This window comes from Rattus norvegicus, chromosome 19 (genome assembly GCF_036323735.1).
Source record: "Rattus norvegicus strain BN/NHsdMcwi chromosome 19, GRCr8, whole genome shotgun sequence".
NCBI lineage: Eukaryota > Metazoa > Chordata > Mammalia > Rodentia > Muridae > Rattus > Rattus norvegicus.
Window position 1 is genome coordinate 13,817,957 of NC_086037.1, and position 19,544 is coordinate 13,837,500.

The 19,544-nt window shown below is 40.7% G+C and overlaps 2 protein-coding genes across 16 annotated transcripts in view; one reads left to right on the plus strand and one right to left on the minus strand.

Annotated features, from left to right (window-relative positions):
• The window catches only part of LOC134483112 (IQ domain-containing protein M-like), a 220,896-nt gene that overhangs the window by 122,331 nt on the left and 79,021 nt on the right, over window positions 1-19,544 (plus strand). For 11 of the 15 annotated variants that reach the window (XM_063278343.1, XM_063278348.1, XM_063278344.1 and 8 more), the window contains one exon: window positions 8,439-8,634. The exons of 3 other annotated variants lie outside the window; for them this stretch is intronic. In XM_063278343.1, coding sequence (XP_063134413.1) covers window positions 8,439-8,634 — 196 coding nt within the window. Of the gene's footprint in view, window positions 1-8,438; window positions 8,635-19,544 lie in introns of those variants that run through there. One more of the 15 variants, XM_063278351.1, reaches the window with a different exon arrangement.
• Window positions 9,544-11,181, minus strand: LOC134483113 (septin-7-like). Its single transcript, XM_063278352.1, has one exon. It carries the CDS (start codon window positions 11,052-11,054, stop codon window positions 9,900-9,902), a length of 1,155 nt encoding a protein of 384 aa, XP_063134422.1. The 5' UTR covers window positions 11,055-11,181; the 3' UTR covers window positions 9,544-9,899.

Genomic DNA, 19,544 nt, shown 5'->3' on the forward strand with positions numbered 1-19,544 from the left:
CTCTTTGCTGACCATCGTTTGTACTGATTCCATGGACTTCAACCAATTTCATAGAAACTTAGGATTTCTGCTGGATTGAACTGCCATTGCTGATTTGTGAATGGTGTTTGTGATCATCGATTGAGTGCCACAGCTGTGAACTGAACTACTGATATCACAACAATGCAGATTAGATTCACTACAGAAACAACAACAACAACAACAACAAAAACAGCTCTACACACTCCTTTGCCCTGTTAGCCTTTCCTTACCTCTGGTAGGTGATGGGATAAAAGAGAGGTTAAAAAATTTAAGTACACTTATTAAATTAAGGTGTTTTGTTTCTCCATCTTTATTAACTTGGGTATTTCTCATTTACATTTCAATTGTTATTCCCCTTCTCAGTTTCTGAGCCAACATCCCCCTCCCCTTCTCTATCGGTGTTCCCCTCCCCATCCTCCCCCCATTACCGCCCTCCCCCCAACAATCCCGTTCACTGGGGGTTCAGTCTTAGCAGGACCAAGGGCTTCCCCTTCCACTGGTGCTCTTACTAGGCTATTCATTGCTACCTATGAGGTCAGAGTCCAGGGTCAGTCCATGTATAGTCTTTGGGTAGTGGCTTAGTCCCTGGAAGCTCTGGTTGCTTGGCATTGTTGTTCATATGGGGTCTCGAGCCCCTTCAAGCTCTTCCAGTTCTTTCTCTGATTCCTTCAACGGGGGTCCCGTTCTCAGTTCAGTGGTTTGCTGCTGGCATTTGCCTCTGTATTTGCTGTATTCTGGCTGTGTCTCTCAGGAGAGATCTACATCCGGTTCCTGTCGACCTGCACTTCTTTGCTTCATCCGTCTTATCTAGTTTGGTGGCTGTATATGTATGGGCCACATGTGGGGCAGGCTCTGAATGGGTGTTCCTTCTGCCTCTGTTCTAAACTTTGCCTCCCTATTCCCTCCCAAGGGTATTCTTGTTCTCCTTTTAAAGAAGGAGTGAAGCATTCACATTTTGATCATCCGTCTTGAGTTTCATTTGTTCTAGGCATCTAGGGTAATTCGAGCATTTGGGCTAATATCCACTTATCAATGAGTGCATACCATGTGTGTTTTTCTGTGATTGGGTTACCTCACTCAGGATGATATTTTCCAGTTCCATCCATTTCCCTATGAATTTCATAAAGTCATTGTTTTTGATAGCTGAGTAACATTCCATTGTGTAGATGTTTTTTAAATAACCCTACTAAATGGTTTATTTTAGCTCACAATTTCTGATTTCAGGGCAGGGCACTCTGGGCTCCCGTCATGCCAAAACTATTCCATTTTTCCCTTTCTTTCTTTCTTTCTTTCTTTCTTTCTTTCTTTCTTTCTTCCTTTCTTTCCCCCCCCCCCCCCAGACGTACTTTCTCTGTGTATCCCTAGCTGTCTTAGAACTTACTATGTAGGGGCTGGAGAATGGCTCAGTCAATGTTAAGAGCACTGACTGCTCTTCCAGTCCAATTCCCAGCACCCACAAGGCAGCTCACAACTGTCTGTTATTCCAATATCTGATGCCCCCACACAGGCATTCATGCAGGCAAAACACAATGCACATAAAATAAATATCCATAAAATTAAGAAAAGAGAAAAGATATCATAGGCAAGAACCTGAAATAGTCGATCATTCAGAATCAAGAACTGAGACAAATGAAATATAGACATGCTTACCTGCTTATGTGCCTGCTTCTCTCATTTAGGTTTCTCTTCCCATATCCTCTTCAGTACCTCCTGCCTAGGGAACGGTGCCAACTATAATGGGGTGTCTTTCTACAGCAAAGAACAGTCAACAGTGAACCCCCTGAGGTGTGCTCACAGGTCATGCTCATCTTGATAATTTCTCAGTTGAGGCTCTCTTCCCAGTTGTTTCTAGTTTGTGTCAAGTTGACAGTTGAAACTAACTACCACAGGGTCTCTTTAGTGGCCTACATCTGGTATTCTCTCACAGTGGTGAGAAAGCTTCTAAAGATTGTAGGTGAACTTTGAAAATGGCCTTCCTGAAATTTACACATATTAAAAGTCATTTCCTGGTCCACTAGTCTAGTAACGACAAAGGTAATAAATAGTTAAACTTTAATAAAGCAAATGGATTCGGGAAGACATTTCTTATTCCTTTTTTTTTGCTTGGTCTACTACTTGGTACCCTTGCTTTGTGTGTAAATCCTTACCTGTCATCAATCCGATCACAGGCTGGTATATTAAACTTGTAGGCCCATGCTTTGCAAATTTTATTTTTCCATCTCTTTCTAAAGTGAAGACACTTGGTATTCTTTGGAATTCTCATATCATATTCATTATCTAGTTTCTCATGGTAGACAGAAACAGATAAATGTGGAAAATTGCTCCTGTTAGCCCAGAACATTTAACCACTGAAGGGAAACTTCAATTTTCTTGATGAGATCTTTTCTTAGCTTCAGCCTCATTCTCTCCCTTCCAGTGTACTAGTCCCTCCTCTTCGGGATAGCAGAATTAGTCCAGCAGAAGCTATTTCATTTCCAGCACATCCCTAGACACTGTGCAGCAAGCAAGCTAGAAGATACATTTACTATATTCAGTCTTTACCTCCTGCCCGCTGCCAGGCTAATCTGGACTCTTGGCTTGACTTAGTTACTTTCTCCAATGTCTTCAGCCTAATAAGTAGAGAGAGCCAGGGAAGATCACCTTTATGCTACCCCATTAGGGTGCAGCTGTTATAGCTAGCAGGGAGTAGCTAGAAGAGGAATGCATTTTCCAGCCACACTTCTGTCTCCGTGCTCCACACTTACCTCCAAGTCTTGCTCTTGTCTGTCCCTTCAGGGTTTGAGGCCCACTTTCCCCCCTTCTAGTGGAAGAAGAACTAAGTTTAAGGCAAATGAAATCATCCTGTGGTATTTGGTTTGACTTTGCTTCTGATTGCCTCGGCTTGAGTTTGCCTGCTTGCCCATACTTTCAGTAATTACTGGTGTCTTGCTTACTATTGTCAGGACATTTGAGCGTTCTCTTCCTCATGGAGTCCGTGCTTTTCAGTGCCAGCATTTTTTTTTTTCATGTGGTGTTTCTACTCAATAAGGCTACACATCCCTGAAGGGGCAGGATGGAGCAGTGACCTATTGTACCGCAGATCTCGGTATGATCAGGGACTGCTGTGCCAGCAGCACCACAATTCCAAATCTAGTCTGATCAGAGTAGAAGAAGCATTGCACTGTCAGGGTGAGGATGAGAATACGAAGTGCCCAAGTACCAACAGTGAGAATCTCTGTGAAGACTGAGTAGAGCCTATTGGCTACAGCTTCAGGTTGAAATGAAATCTTCTGTTGTCTCCCCTGGAGCCAAGGTGGCCTGGTCTATATGCTCAGCCATATGTAGAAAACAGACATGTTTCCACTAACATCTGATGAAGGATATAACAGCAAGTAGAGAACGTACTGGTCCTGGGAAATGTCTAGATGGCCGGCTGGGGGTGAATGGCTGCGATTCTTGCCTGAAATCAGAAGGAAAAAATGAATGATGGAGGAGAAACAAATCATGAAGGAAAGGATGCAGAAGAGTTCTCACCTTTAAATTACAGCACCACTCCAAAAGCAGTGATGAAGAACGAAGTGCCAAGGATGGGAAGGCAGACTTGCAATAACTTTTCCTTAGAGAAACTTACAGAAAGTGCTAACAGAGGGGCAGAGGCCTGAGGTGAGGGCCCTCTGGACTCCATGGTGCTGTTCTGAGAATGTCTGCCTCTTCTACTTTTCTACTATTCTTTGGCTTATTACTGCTGTCTGGTTTTTGGAGGTATTTTATTTGTTGTAATCAGAGTCCCTAAATGATATATCTCACTGGAAATGTCAAAATCATTCTTTTTTTTCCTCTATCTTTATTAAATTGGGTATTTCTTATTTACATTTCGATTGTTATTCCCTTTCCCGGTTTCCGGGCCAACATCCCCCTAGCCCCTCCCCCTCCCCTTCCCTATGGGTGTTTCCCTCCCCATCCTCCCCCCTTTACCACCTTCCCCCCAACAATCACGTTCACTGGGGGTTCAGTCTTGGCAGGACCAAGGGCTTCCCCTTCCACTGGTGCTCTTACTAGGCTATTCATTGCTACCTATGAGGTCAGAGTCCAGGGTCAGTCCATGTATAGTCTTTGGGTAGTGGCTTAGTCCCTGGAAGCTCTGGTTGCTTGACATTGTTGTACATATGGGGTCTCGAGCCCCTTTAAGCTCTTTCAGTCCTTTCTCTGATTCCTTCAACGGGGTTCCCGTTCTCAGTTCAGTGGTTTGCTGCTGGCATTCGCCTGTGTATTTGCTGTATTCTGGGTGTGTCTCTTAGGAGAGATTTACATCTGGTTCCTGTTGGCTTGCACTTCTTTGCTTCATCCATCTTGTCTAATTGGGTGGCTGTATGTGTATGGGCCACATGTTGGGCAGGCTCTGAATGGGTGTTCCTTCTGCCTCTGTTCTAAACTTTGCCTCCCTATTCCCTGCCAAAGGTATTCTTGTTCCCCTTTTAAAGAAGGAGTGAAGCATTTGCATTTTGGTCATCCTCCTTGAGAGCAAAAGCATTTTTACAAATTTAACTTATTTCACAGATGAAGTAGACTAGCATGAATTCTTACTTTCTGCTAACATATATATCCGCTGATTTCATGACTTAGAATATATACAAAAATTTCATTAGGACAGGTTCTCTTGAACACCAACATGTTAATTGCAAAAATGTCTATATCACTTAGAAGTCATTCATTCTAGTGTGTACAAGTAAAAGCCATTAATAAATTAATAATTATGTAGGGATTCAAAGGTTTTTGCTCAAAATTTGGTAGAAGATAAGTAGGAATTATAAGTTAAAGATCATCAGGATGATCTTGAGTTAAGGAGCCTCTGTTTCTGGATCAGAAATCATCCTGATGTCCTTGTCAGTCCTTTTGCCTCAACAAGCAGATGTATAGTCGTGCCAGTAGCTTTGCCCTGGGAGCCTGTACCCATAATTCCATTCTTTCTGCGATCAATTCTAAGAAAATACAGTCTTCATAAAGCTGTCACACTTCCACTGTTCCTTCCGGGAAACACAATTGATGACTTGTGTATACCTTATCATAGGGCATATGGGAAAATGTAAGGGGAAGGCAAGAATGACCCTTTGGATATTTGAACGAATAGGACTGGCTATGTTCAGCAGGAATCCCCACTAACCATGGTCCTCTACAGAATGCCCATAGGAACGTAGCCATTTGTCATTTGGAACTAATAAAATATCTTGACCCCAAGGGCAGTGACAAACATTGTCACTTTATAATGTCACCTCAGGAAGGGCTTGTAGCTGCCCTTTTTCAAAATAAATAAAAAATAGCTCAGGCATAAATGACAGTAAATATCAGGGATACCAAATTGGGCAAATTTCAGTCGCAAAGAGGAAGTAAAGGATTTGCAAGAATTAATAAAATGAGCGCTTTTTGTATATCAGGCGCTTTTTTATCTAGGAAAATTATATTAAAATCCAAAATAGGTCCTCCTCTGTCAAATTAAGAAGAGATTGTACTTGAAATTCAGCTAGTCAGTGTAACAGAAAGGATTTCACAGTGAATTTTACTCTCTCTCTCTCTCTCTCTCTCTCTCTCTCTCTCTCTCTCTCTCTCTCCCCCTCTCTCTTTTTTTCCAATCTGAGTAACATTTGTGATTGGTTTCTCAGTACTGGGAACCAATCTCAGGGCCATGTCCATGCCAGACAAACATGTTTGCTGAGTTAAATGATTTGCCACTCAGTGTCTTGTAGGCATGAATTTGTCAGCCTTTGCCTATTTTACTATCTTCATCGAAATTCATCTGTCCCCACTTCATATCTGTCGTAGCTTCTTCTCAAATCCTTTGTTTGTAAGATCAGTTCAAGCCATTCTAGGAAGCTCTGTATAAAGAATTCCATCTCAGCTTTGTCTTTACTTTAAAAGCTACTAGTCATCTATCCATTACTGATCAATATCTGCACGTTTAGGCTCTAAGGTAAAAGTTTGCTTTACATTTTCAGTTGTTAATAATTGTTTCTAACATTTTTTAAAAATGTTTGCATTTCTTTTTTTTTTTCTTTTCTTTTTTTCGGAGCTGGGGACCGAACCTAGGGCTTGCGCTTGCTAGGCAAGCGCTCTACCACTGAGCTAAATCCCCAACCCCAATGTTTGCATTTCTTAATAAAAAATGTTTAGAAAATGGGAGCCATTAGCTTAGTAGCTGTATCAGTTCCATCCCTCCTCCTTAACTATTTCTGTGACTTACCTGTCACTTCAAATTTATGATCTCTAATTGTTACTGTTGCATGTCTATGTGTGTTTGTGTTTGTATGTGTGTGTTCGCGCATGCACACATGCATGTGCATGCGTGTGTGCCTGTGTTTGTAATGTACTGAGCTGATAATCCCTTCGATTGGACAACTTATGTGGGAGCTTGTTTCTGGAGAATACTGCTTTCTTCTATCTGAACGGTAATTGACCATCTCTAGCTCTTTATCTAGGGGTGGGACCTTGAGGAATTTCTCCTGCTCCCACTGGCAGGTCAGTTGAGTTGCCACTATGTTGGTTTTGTCAGGCAAGAAAGCTGTTGAGATTTCATGAGTGCAGTCCCCTTGTCAGGTCTAGGAGATCCTATGTTGTAGCAGATGTTTCTGGGGCCCTGGAACTTAAAATCTTTCTTAGAATTCATTGACTGGAGTTCTGTATCTAGGATTTGTGAAATTTCCTCTGTCTCCATTGGCATGGCAAATGATGTCGTCATTATCTAGGTCTTGTTTAAGCAACAGCACTGTTGAGATTTTATGAGTATAATTTCCCTACCATATTGCAAAGACATTGTCTAGTAGCCAGTGACCAGACCCTCTGGCTCCTAAAATCTAGGGTTTATCTACATTCTACTTATTCTACAGAATTATCTACGAATGATATTGGAATTCAAATTCCGGAATAGTGTTATACTATAATTCACACGAGATACAATACAGTGCATTTTACAAGTACGAAAGACAGATTTGAGATTTCTTGCTATTCTACTGACAACCAAGCTTTTATGGTTATATTCGATATCAAAATCAGACTTCCAACTCCTCAATATACCAAGGAACGAGAAATAATAACCATGGGTAAACAAAACAAACAAACAAACAAACAAACAAACAAAAAACCAGACTTGCTCAAGAATCCACTTAATGTAGAAATTAAATAGACTAGAAGAAAATAGAACAAAACCAATGTCAGTTTGAAGAAAATAGAACCAAACCAAAGTCAGTTTGAGTCAGAGATTTACTCTCGGAATTAAGAAAATTGGGTTTGAAATTCTCTGGCCTTTGTCCAGAAGAGAGAACTGTGGTGGGTGGGCTGCCCTATGGTTCTCCTTTTGATATGTGCCCAGAAGTCGTAACAGTAGTGGTTTTTCGTTTCTATAGCCTAAGAATTTGCAAGAGAAGTCAAATCTGAGAGACACTGAAAAAGCAGTCACCATGTTAAACATAAATCATAAATCTAAAGAAAAACATCAGGACACAAAGTTGCCCATGCTTCATATTCATAGCACACACATACATGATCATAGTAGAGAGCTCACATTTTCTTCCGTGCTTACCATCACTGCCATGAGTTTATACACCTTAGTATTGACATCCCATCTTCGTTTTGAGTATGAGCCCACTGTGACTTATACTGTTGCCTAACTCGGTGCTTGCCACACTGCTGCCTCTCTCAGGTCTAGGGTCAGAGGTCATGTTGATGTTGGGTTGGCATATAAGTCATAAATGGCTGACTTATTTAGAGCGGTAGTTATTCTAATATAACGGTGTGGGCATGAAAATTATCTGGACCATCCTGCCCTTTTGAATAGTTGTGAATCAGTTTGAAATATTCCCTCTCTTTTGGGTTTCCTTCCTTTAAAAGTTTGATGTTATGTATGATATATTGACTCTAGCGTCTTTATCCTTTTTTGGAGAACTTTTTCACATAGTTGAATGAGGTTATATATTGAGTTCTATGTACAAGTCCTAGTATATTTCTTGTCTCAGGCCTTTGTTATTGAAGGCTGAATAGTAAAGGTCTGGTGTTCCAACTTCTCTAGAATCTGAGGTCCAAGGTTCATGACTTCATTACCTGCGAGGGATACAGTGAGTTCAAGGCCGGTTTGAGCAACCTAGAAAGACCATGTCTCAATAACAACAACAACAACAGCAACAACAACAGCAACAACGGAACACCAAAAAACCCCCACAAATGAAAAAACAAAAACAAAGCCCCAGACCAAACCAAAACAAAAAAGCTGGGCATATAGCTCAATGGTAGATCACTATGAGGTCATGGCTTTAATACTCAGTACTAAAGTGTGTGTGTGTGTGTGTGTGTGTGTGTGTGTGTGTGTGTGTGTGCGCGCTCACGCACACATATACATTCCTCATCAAAAGAATTTAAATTATCTCTAAGAAGTCTTTACATTTTATTTTCAGGTCACAGATTATTGTAAAGCCTGATAAAATCAACAACAAAGTTAAAAGAATTGGGCCACACATAGAAATTTTCCAGCTGTTCCAGGGAAGAAAAAGACTTATATTTACTAAAAGAATTGTTAAACTGATCATCATTATACAAGCATTTATCAGGGGGTGGCTTGAGCGCAAAAGACTTCAACGATTAAAGAGCAAGGTAAGGGTTACCCTGCAGATAAGAATGTCTAACATTTTCGATGTAGATTTATGGTTGCTTGATTTGGGTTCGTTGTTATTGTTGTTTTAAGACAGGGTTTTTCTGTGTAGTCCTGGCTGTACTAGAACTTGCTCTGTAGACCAGGCTGGCCTTGAACTCAGAGATCTGCCTGGCTCTGCCTCTTGAGTGCTGGGATTAAAGGAGATATGCTTCACTACCATCTTGCTTCTTTTTTTTTTTACGTCACAACATTGTTTATTATGTGAATTTTTTTTACAATACAAACAAAAAATACAGGTATGCAATATATAGATACAGCTAAATGCAGAATGGTGACTTTTTTTCTCTTCAAGAGGCCATGATTCCCATTTCTAGTAAAACAAGACTGAGTATAGGTAGAAACAGGCTGGTCGTTAACTTCACAATTTGCCTAGAAATGATCTACAAATGCATTTTTCCTCCTGCTACTTACCATAAAATGTAAAAAGGGAGTTAAAGTAAAGTTTCCTCGTTGGTTTCTACCATATGAAAGATGCTATCTTCTATTTTAGCAGGGCCAATACATGGAAAATATCTAAATTAAATGTTATTACAAAAATGAAGCAGTAATGAGATTCTGGCTAAAGGGGTACTAAATGAGAATAATATATATATATATTTATATTTATATTTAAAGAATCCAAAACAAACAAACAACAAACAAGGCTGTTATAAAAAGCTCTAGGTGCACTGTAAGCATATAGGTTTTTTCCATGTGTACTTTTAAACAATGGAAGTGTCAAAAAATAGGGTCCACTGTGTTAGACTAAATACATTATTGTATAGGCTGCATCGAATGGAACCTCTGTATTATAATTATCATAGAGTAGCATAGTTTGCATCATATTATGGCAATTTATCCTCAATGAAAACCTTCCAGAGTCCTTTTATTTTAGAATATTCTGTAAACAATCAAACCACCAGAACATGATTGTACAACAGTAAAATGTTTTCTTGCATTAAACTGAAGACATCTTTTTAATTTAAAAAAAAAAGAAAAAATGTAGAAAGGTACTTAGAGCTGTTAATTTCTAAGTACACAATATCCTAGACAATTCAAGGCATCTTAATCTCCTTCGAGAACAACAACAAAAAATAATTTTTGTCATGCTGTTAAATCCATCATTATGGATAAAATTGGTGCAAATTGGTCAAACGGATCCAACAAACACTGATGTCCATGCTGGCGTATTGGCAACTAATACATAACTGGTGGTCAATAGAGTTTAAAAGATCTTGCCTTTCTTCTTGTTCTTTTCCAAGGTTCTTGAAGAATTCTGTTGCTCTAAAATACGTTGTTGAGCTTCCCAGTTTGCTTTTTCTTCTTCAAACTGACGACGTTTTTCCTCTAATTCTTTGTGCTGTGCTTCTAAATTTTTTTTCATTTGCTCATGGCGCCGCTGGAGCTCGGCTTCAGAGTCCTTCAGCTTTTGAACTTTTTCCTTGACCTTCATCTCAAACACCTGCTCCATCTCCATCTCCATCTTCTTCATCCTGGCCACGTGCTCCCTTCTCTCCTCCTCCATCTGCGCCAGAGGGCTCTTGGTAAGTTGCCCTTTGTTCTTGTTGTTATCTACTCCATTGTAGGTCACTGCTGCTAGTTTTCTGCTTCTGTAGTTCTCATAGTGTACGTTATTGGTAACATCTTTCAAGTCCTGCATGTGTGTTCGTATCAACATATTTCTTAGAATTGTAAAATCACAATGCTCACCATTTTCAACTTCAGCCACGCCCCAAGGATACTGCCTTCCTCTGACTCTTTTGCCATTAACTTCAATGATAGTATTACTACCCACCACAGCAAGAGGTAAACGGTCCTTTATCTTCTTAACCAGCTTATTCTCTTCTTCATCATCCGTTTCTGGAAATTCATATATTTTAATTTTATGTTCTTGGATTTCTTTCATTATCTGCTTTTTAAACTGTTGGCATTCCTCTGGTGTAAGTGTGTCTGCTTTGGCAATTAAAGGGATGATATTCACTTTTTCATGCAAACGTTTCATAAACTCAATATCCAATGATTTAAGTCCATGTCCTGAAGGAGCAATGAAGTATAAACAACACTGCACCCTGTTATCAGGCATCTGTCGTCTGTTCACTCGAGATTCTGCATTTAAGTAATCTTCAAATTTACTATCAATGTAGTCGATAACAGGCTGCCAGCAATTACTATTATCCACTGCACCTCCAAGTCCCGGAGTATCAACTATCGTCAGCAGCGACTGAACACCACCTTCTTTGACTAAAACTTTGGATTGCTCCACCTGTACAGTCTTTTTGATTCTATGAGAAGGTCCTGGATACTCTAGAGAATACAAATCTGTGAGGAATAATGAGTTGATTAATGTCGACTTTTCCAGTCCAGATTCACCTACTACCATAAGAGTGAATTCAAATCCTCTTTTCACCGATTTTCTGTACACTTGATTTGGGAGGATGGCAAATCCCACATAGCCCTCAAGGTTCTTCGGTTGAGCCACAAGGGGACCTCAACCCAGGCTGCTCGGGCGGGAGACCCGAGCAGGCAAGGCCTCAGGACCGAAGAGTCGAGGGCCGGAGGCCCAGAGGAGACGCAGGAAAGACTGGCCTCCAAGGCGGGCGAGGGCTGGGCTGGGACGGGGCGGCTCCGGCGACTCGGGCCTCAGAGGCCACGGTCTGCCCGCCCGCTCCGCTCCCCCGGCCTGCCCGCCAAAGCGCTACCATCTTGCTTCTTATGTATTCTTTTTTTTTTTTCATCTTTATTAACTTGGGTATTTCTTATTTACATTTCGATTGTTATTACCTTTCCCAGTTTCCGGGCCAACATCTCCCTAACCTCTCCCTCCCCTTCTTTATGGGTGTTCTCCTCCCCATCCTCCCCCCATTACCGCCCTCCCCCCAACAATCACATTCACTGGGGGTTCAGTCTTGGCAGGACCCAGGGCTTCCCCTTCCACTGGTGCTCTTACTAGGCTATTCATTGCTACCTATGAGGTTGGAGCCCAGTGTCAGTCCATGTATAGTCTTTAGGTAGTGGCTTAGTCCCTGGAAGCTCTGGTTGCTTGGCATTGTTGTTCATATGGGGTCTCGAGCTCCTTGCAAGCTCTTCCAGTTCTTTCTCTGATTCCTTCAATGGGGGTCCCGTTCTCAGTTCAGTGGTTTGCTGCTGGCATTCGCCTCTGTATTTGCTGTACTCTGGCTGTGTCTCTCAGGAGAGATCTACATCCGGTTCCTGTTGGCCTGCACTTCTTTGCTTCATCCATCTTATCTAGTTGGGTGGCTGTATATGTATGGGCCACATGTGGGGCAGGCTCTGAATGGGTGTTCCTTCTGCCTCTGTTCTAAACTTTGCCTCCCTATTCCCTGCCAATGGTATTCTTGTTCCTCTTTTAAAGAAGGAGTGAAGCATTCACATTTTGGTCATCCCTCTTGAGTTTCATGTGTTCTGTGCATCTAGGGTAATTCAAGCATTTGGGCTATTATCCACTTATCAGTGAGTGCATACCATGTGTGTTTTTCTGTGATTGGGTTACCTCACTCAGGATGATATTTTCCAGTTCCATCCATTTCCCTATGAATTTCATAAAGTCATTGTTTTAAAGCTGGGAGTCTTCACTCTCTTCTATACCTATTATCCTTAGGTTTGATCTTCTCATTGAGTCCAGGATTTCCTGTATGTTTTGGACCAGTAGCTTTTTCCGTTTTACATTATCTTTGACAGTTGTGTCGATGATTTCTATGGAATCTTCTGCTCCTGAGATTCTCTCTTCTATCTCTTGCATTCTGTTGGTGATGCTTGTATCTATGGCTCCTTGTCTCTTTCTCCCTTTGTGCTTTCTTTATTACTTCTATTTCCATTTTTAATTCCTTCAACTGTTTGATTGTGTTTTCCTGGAATTCTTTCAGGGATTTTTGTAATTCCTCTCTATAGGCTTCTACTTGTTTATTACTGTTTTCCTGTGTTTCTCTAAGGGAGTTCTTTATGTCTTTCTTGCAGTCCTCCATCATCATGATCAAATGTGATTTTAAATCTAGATCTTGCTTTTCTGTTGTGTTTGGATATTCAGTGTTTGCTTTGGTGGAAGAATTGGGCTCCAATGATGCCATGCAGTCTTGGTTTCTCTTGCTTGGGTTCCTGCGCTTGCCTCTCGCCATCAGGTTGTCTCTGGTGTAACCTTGTTCTGCTATTTCTGACAGTGGCTAGACCGTCCTATAGGCCTGTGTGTCAGGAGTGCTATAGACCTGATTTCCTGTTTTCCTTCAGCCAGTTATGGGAACAGAGTGTTCTGCTTTCTGGAGGGTAGTCTTTCCTGTCTACTGGTCTTCAGCTGTTCCTGTGGGCCTGTGTCCTGAGTCCACCAGGCGGGTCGCTTAGAGCAGAAAAGTTGGTCTTACCTGTGGTCCCATGGCTGAAGTTGCTCCTGGGGGGCTGCTTTTGAGCTCTCCGTGAGGGCAGCAACCAAGAAGGTCTGTGCCACCTTTTCCCGGGGGCCCCCATGCACCCAGGTCCCAGATGGCATTAGGTGTTTTCCTCTGGAGTCAGAAATGTGAGCAGAGTGTGGTCTCCTCTGGCTTCCCAGGCGTGTCTGCCCCTCTGAAGGTTTAGCTCTCCCTCCCACGGGATTTGGGTGTAGGGAGCTGTTGGGTGCAGGTGGTGTCTGGACCACAGGGAACCTGCCGCTTCAGTTTTTATGTATTCTTAATTATAGAATTCAAATAGTTTTCTTGGAAATATTTATGTAATTTGTCTAAAAATGTTCTATCTCTACAAAAATCTATACATTTTGATTGAGAAAACCAAATGAGTAATTTAATTTAGTCTGGTAATAGTTTTGCCTTCTGAGAATTTGGTCACTTAGCAAAGTACTATCTTTATCCAAAGTTCAGCAATTCTGGGACTAGAGGAAACTGTCTTTTTGTTTTGTTTTTTTTTTTTCTTCTGATTTACTCTCTAGCTAGAATAATTAGAAGCTTTCTGCTTCCCAAGCTCCTGGGTACTCTCAAAGTGCATTAAACATTTCCTTTGGAAATAACTGTGTGTAACTCTTCCTTCTACATCTATCTTGGCAGATTTTAGAAACAGCAATGTTGGGTTTCATAATAAACCACAAGTATTCCTTTTGGCTGCCCAAATACAAAAGAATGCCAAATGGATGTGTCCTGGTAAAACTATGAGGGCATGAGAAATATCCTCATTTTGAGAATTAAAGCTTGGCAAACTATAAAGATGTGCACACATTTTTCTTTCAGAGTAGCTCATTGGAAGGACCTTCCTGTTAGGTCCCCAGAATACTTATTTGTAAGAACACAGCTATCTACTTGTTTGTAAGTGCAAGTGTATCCATTGCTTCGATCATTCTGATGTGAAATCTGTCTTATTAAAAATAAACTCTTTATACTGAATTCATCACTAATTCTAATCACTAATATAGGTAGCCGCTGTATATTTTATACTTGAAGAAATACAGGCTCCAGTAAGTAAAATCAACTGCTCAAAGTCGAGTCAAACAGCTGATAGCCTGATAGTCAGTTCTAGGTAGCCTATTGCCTACTTGAACTACTTCCGGCAGGAGTCTTTCCTAATCCAGTAAAGCTACGTCATAGACGTTTCTGTAGCCCAGGCCCAGCTACTGCACTGATTACTCGAAGTTTCCTTAGGTCACAATTCACATGACCCAAAATGAACTCATTTTCTTACTTCCCCAGGTACCTCTGCTCCTGCATTGCATATGCAGTACATCCACTGTGCAGGCACAGCTTAGAAGTGTCTGCATTTTGACATTTTTGTTGCCATACCCAATTGCTTTGAGTTTCACATCTTTCTCTATATTCTCTTCTTCTCTGCCCTTTCCTTTAGATTTTATTTACATCTGCTTTCACGTGAAGAATTACAGTAGGTTTCTCGTTGGTTTCTTTGATTTTGCGCTTCTTTTCATTCAGTCCTCTGTAATATCTGCCATGTTTTATACTTGACACATTTCCCTATTTCTCATAGTCTTATGCTGCCTTACATTGGATAGGCCATGAACTGTGAACTTACTGACTTGGACATAGGACCTCCACTCTCTGGTGTCTGTAAAGATTGTCACATGGTACTTCTTTTTTTTTTTTGTCTAAAATATATTTTTTTTTATTAACTTGAGTATTTCTTATATACATTTGGGGTGTTATTCCCTTTCCCGGTTTCCGGGCAAACATCCCCCTCCCCCCTCCCCTTCCTTATGGGTGTTCCCTTCCCAACCCTCCCCCCATTGCCGCCCTCCCCCCATAGACTAGTTCACTGGGGGTTCAGTCTTAGCAGGACCCAGGGCTTCCCCTTCCACTGGTGCTCTTACTAGGATATTCATTGCTACCTATGGGGTCAGAGTCCAGGGTCAGTCCACGTATAGTCTTTAGGTAGTGGCTTAGTCCCTGGAAGCTCTGGTTGCTTGGCATTGTTGTACTTTTGGGGTCTCGAGCCCCTTCAAGCTCTTCCAGTTCTTTCTCTGATTCCTTCAATAGGGGACCTATTCTCAGTTCAGTGGTTTGCTGCTGGCATTCGCCTCTATATTTGCTGTATTCTGGCTGTGTCTCTCAGGAGCGATCTACATCCGGCTCCTGTCGGTCTGCACTTCTTTGCTTCATCCATCTTGTCTAATTGGGTGGCTGTATATGTATGGGCCACATGTGGGGCAGGCTCTGAATGGGTGTTCCTTCAGTCTCTGTTTTAATCTTTGCCTCTCCCTTCCCTGCCAAGGGTATTCTTTTTCCTCATTTAAAGAAGGAGTGAAGCATTCACATTTTGATCATCCGTCTTGAGTTTCGTTTGTTCTAGGGATTTGGATAATTCAAGCATTTGGGCTAATAGCCACTTATCAATGAGTGCATACCATGTATGTCTTTCTGTGATTGGGTTAGCTCACTCAGGATGATGTTTTCCAGTTACAACCATTTGCCTACGAATTTCATAAACTCGTTGTTTTTGATAGCTGAGTAATATTCCATTGTGTAGATGTACCACATTTTCTGTATCCATTCCTCTGTTGAAGGGCATCTGGGTTCTTTCCAGTTTCTGGCTATTATAAATAAGGCTGCGATGAACATAGTGGAGCACGTGTCTCTTTTATATGTTGAGGCATCTTTTGGGTATATGCCCAAGAGAGGTATAGCTGGATCCTCAGGCAGTTCAATGTCCAATTTTCTGAGGAACCTCCAGACTGATTTCCAGAATGGTTTTACCAGTCTGCAATCCCACCAACAATGGAGGAGTGTTCCTCTTTCTCCACATCCTCGCCAGCATCTGCTGTCACCTGAGTTTTTGATCTTAGCCAATCGCACTGGTGTGAGGTGAAATCTCAGGGTTGTTTTGATTTGCATTTCCCTTATGACTAAAGATGTTGAACATTTCTTTAGGTGTTTCTCAGCCATTCGGCATTCCTCAGCTGTGAATTCTTTGTTTAGCTCTGAACCCCATTTTTTAATAGGGTTATTTGTTTCCCTGCGGTCTAACTTCTTGAGTTCTTTGTATATTTTGGATATAAGGCCTCTATCTGTTGTAGGATTGGTAAAGATCTTTTCCCAATCTGTTGGTTGCCGTTTTGTCCTAACCACAGTGTCCTTTGCCTTACAGAAGCTTTGCAGTTTTATGAGATCCCATTTGTCGATTCTTGATCTTAGAGCATAAGCCATTGGTGTTTTGTTCAGGAAATTTTTTCCAGTGCCCATGTGTTCCAGATGCTTCCCTAGTTTTTCTTCTATTAGTTTGAGTGTGTCTGGTTTGATGTGGAGGTCCTTGATCCACTTGGACTTAAGCTTTGTACAGGGTGATAGGCATGGATCAATCTGCATTCTTCTACATGTTGACCTCCAGTTGAACCAGCACCATTTGCTGAAAATGCTATCTTTTTTCCATTGGATGGTTTTGGCTCCTTTGTCAAAAATCAAGTGACCATAGGTGTGTGGGTTCATTTCTGGGTCTTCAATTCTATTCCATTGGTCTATCTGTCTGTCTCTGTACCAATACCATGCAGTTTTTATCACTATTGCTCTGTAATACTGCTTGAGTTCAGGGATAGTGATTCCCCCTGAAGTCCTTTTATTGTTGAGGATAGCTTTAGCTATCCTGGGTTTTTTGTTATTCCAGATGAATTTGCAAATTGTTCTGTCTAACTCTTTGAAGAATTGGATTGGTATTTTGATGGGGATTGCATTGAATCTGTTGATAGCTTTTGGTAAAATGGCCATTTTTACTATATTAATCCTGCCAATCCATGAGCATGGGAGATCTTTCCGTCTTCTGAGGTCTTCTTCAATTTCTTTCCTCAGTGTCTTGAAGTTCTTATTGTACAGATCTTTTACTTGCTTGGTTAAAGTCACACCGAGGTACTTTATATTATTTGGGTCTATTATGAAGGGTGTCGTTTCCCTAATTTCTTTCTCGGCTTGTTTCTCTTTTGTATAGAGGAAGGCAACTGATTTATTTGAGTTAATTTTATACCCAGCCACTTTGCTGAAGTTGTTTATCAGCTTTAGTAGTTCTCTGGTGGAACTTTTAGGATCACTTAAATATACTATCATGTCATCTGCAAATAGTGATATTTTGACCTCTTCTTTTCCAACCTGTATCCCTTTGATCTCCTTTTGTTGTCTGATTGCTCTGGCTAGAACTTCAAGAACTATATTGAATAAGTAGGGAGAGAGTGGGCAGCCTTGTCTAGCCCCTGATTTTAGTGGGATTGCTTCAAGTTTCTCTCCATTTAGTTTAATGTTAGCAACTGGTTTGCTGTATATGGCTTTTACTGTTTAGGTATGGGCCTTGAATTCCTATTCTTTCCAGGACTTTTATCATGAAGGGGTGTTGAATTTTGTCAAATGCTTTCTCAGCATCTAATGAAATGATCATGTGGTTCTGTTCTTTCAGTTTGTTTATATAATGGATCACGTTGATGGTTTTCCGTATATTAAACCATCCCTGCATGCCTGGGATGAAGCCTACTTGATCATGGTGGATGATTGTTTTGATGTGCTCTTGAATTCGGTTTGCCAGAATTTTATTGAGTATTTTTGCGTCGATATTCATAAGGGAAATTGGTCTGAAGTTCTCTTTCTTTGTTGTGTCTTTGTGTGGTTTAGGTATAAGTGTAATTGTGGCTTCGTAGAAGGAATTCGGTAGTGCTCCATCTGTTTCAATTTTGTGGAATAGTTTGGATAATATTGGTATGAGGTCTTCTATGAAGGTTTGATAGAATTCTGCACTAAACCCGTCTGGACCTGGGCTCTTTTTGGTTGGGAGACCTTTAATGACTGCTTCTATTTCCTTAGGAGTTATGGGGTTGTTTAACTGGTTTATCTGTTCCTGATTTAACTTCGATACCTGGTATCTGTCTAGGAAATTGTCCATTTCCTGAAGATTTTCAAATTTTGTTGAATATAGGTTTTTATAGTAAGATCTGATGATTTTTTGAATTTCCTCCGAATCTGTAGTTATGTCTCCCTTTTCATTTCTGATTTTGTTAATTTGGACACACTCTCTGTGTCCTCTTGTTAGTCTGGCTAAGGGTTTATCTATCTTGTTGATTTTCTCAAAGAACCAACTTTTGGTTCTGTTGATTCTTTCTATGGCCCTTTTTGTTTCTACTTGGTTGATTTCAGCTCTGAGTTTGATTATTTCCTGCCTTCTACTCCTCCTGGGTGTATTTGCTTCTTTTTGTTCTAGAGCTTTTAGGTGTGCTGTCAAGCTGCTGACATATGCTCTTTCCTGTTTCTTTCTGCAGGCACTCAGCGCGATGAGTTTTCCTCTTAGCACAGCTTTCATTGTGTCCCATAAGTTTGAGTATGTTGTATCTTCATTTTCATTAAATTCTAAAAAGTTTTTAATTTCTTTCTTTATTTCTTCCTTGACCAGGTTATCATTGAGTAGAGCATTGTTCAATTTCCACGTATATGTGGGCATTCTTCCCTTATTGTTATTGAAGACCAGTTTTAGGCCATGGTGGTCCGATAGCACGCATGGGATTATTTCTATCTTTCTGTACCTGTTGAGGCCCGTTTTTTGACCAATTATATGGTCAATTTTGGAGAAAGTACCATGAGGAGCTGAAAAGAAGGTATATCCTTTTGCTTTAGGATAGAATGTTCTATAAATATCCGTTAAGTCCATTTGGCTCATGACTTCTCTTAGTCTGTCTACATCACTGTTTAATTTCTGTTTCCATGATCTGTCCATTGATGAGAGTGGGGTGTTGAAATCTCCCACTATTATTGTGTGAGGTGCAATGTGTGTTTTGAGCTTTAGTAAGGTTTCTTTTACGTATGTAGGTGCCCTTGTATTTGGGGCATAGATATTTAGGATTGAGAGTTCATCTTGGTTGATTTTTCCTTTGATGAATATGAAGTGTCCTTCCTTATCTTTTTTGATGACTTTTAGTTGGAAATTGATTTTATTTGATATTAGAATGGCTACTCCAGCTTGCTTCTTCTGACCATTTGCTTGGAAAGTTGTTTTCCAGCCTTTCACTCTGAGGTAGTGTCTGTCTTTGTCTCTGAGGTGTGTTTCCTGTAGGCAGCAGAATGCAGGGTCCTCGTTGCGTATCCAGTTTGTTAATCTATGTCTTTTTATTGGGGAGTTGAGGCCATTGATATTGAGAGATATTAAGGAATAGTGATTATTGCTTCCCGTTATATTCATATTTGGATGTGAGGTTATGTTTGTGTGATTTCATTCTCTTTGTTTTGTTGCCAAGACGATTAGTTTCTTGCTTCTTCTAGGGTATAGCTTGCCTCCTTATGTTGGGCTTTACCATTTATTATCCTTTGTAGTGCTGGATTTGTAGAAAGATATTGTGTAAATTTGGTTTTGTCATGGAATATCTTGGTTTCTCCATCAATGTTAATTGAGAGTTTTGCTGGATACA

What these genes read in the sequence shown, in the direction of transcription:
- LOC134483113 (XM_063278352.1), bottom strand. Translation starts at nt 11,054, where the DNA reads ATGGTAGTAGGTGAATCTGGACTGGAAAAGTCGACATTAATCAACTCA.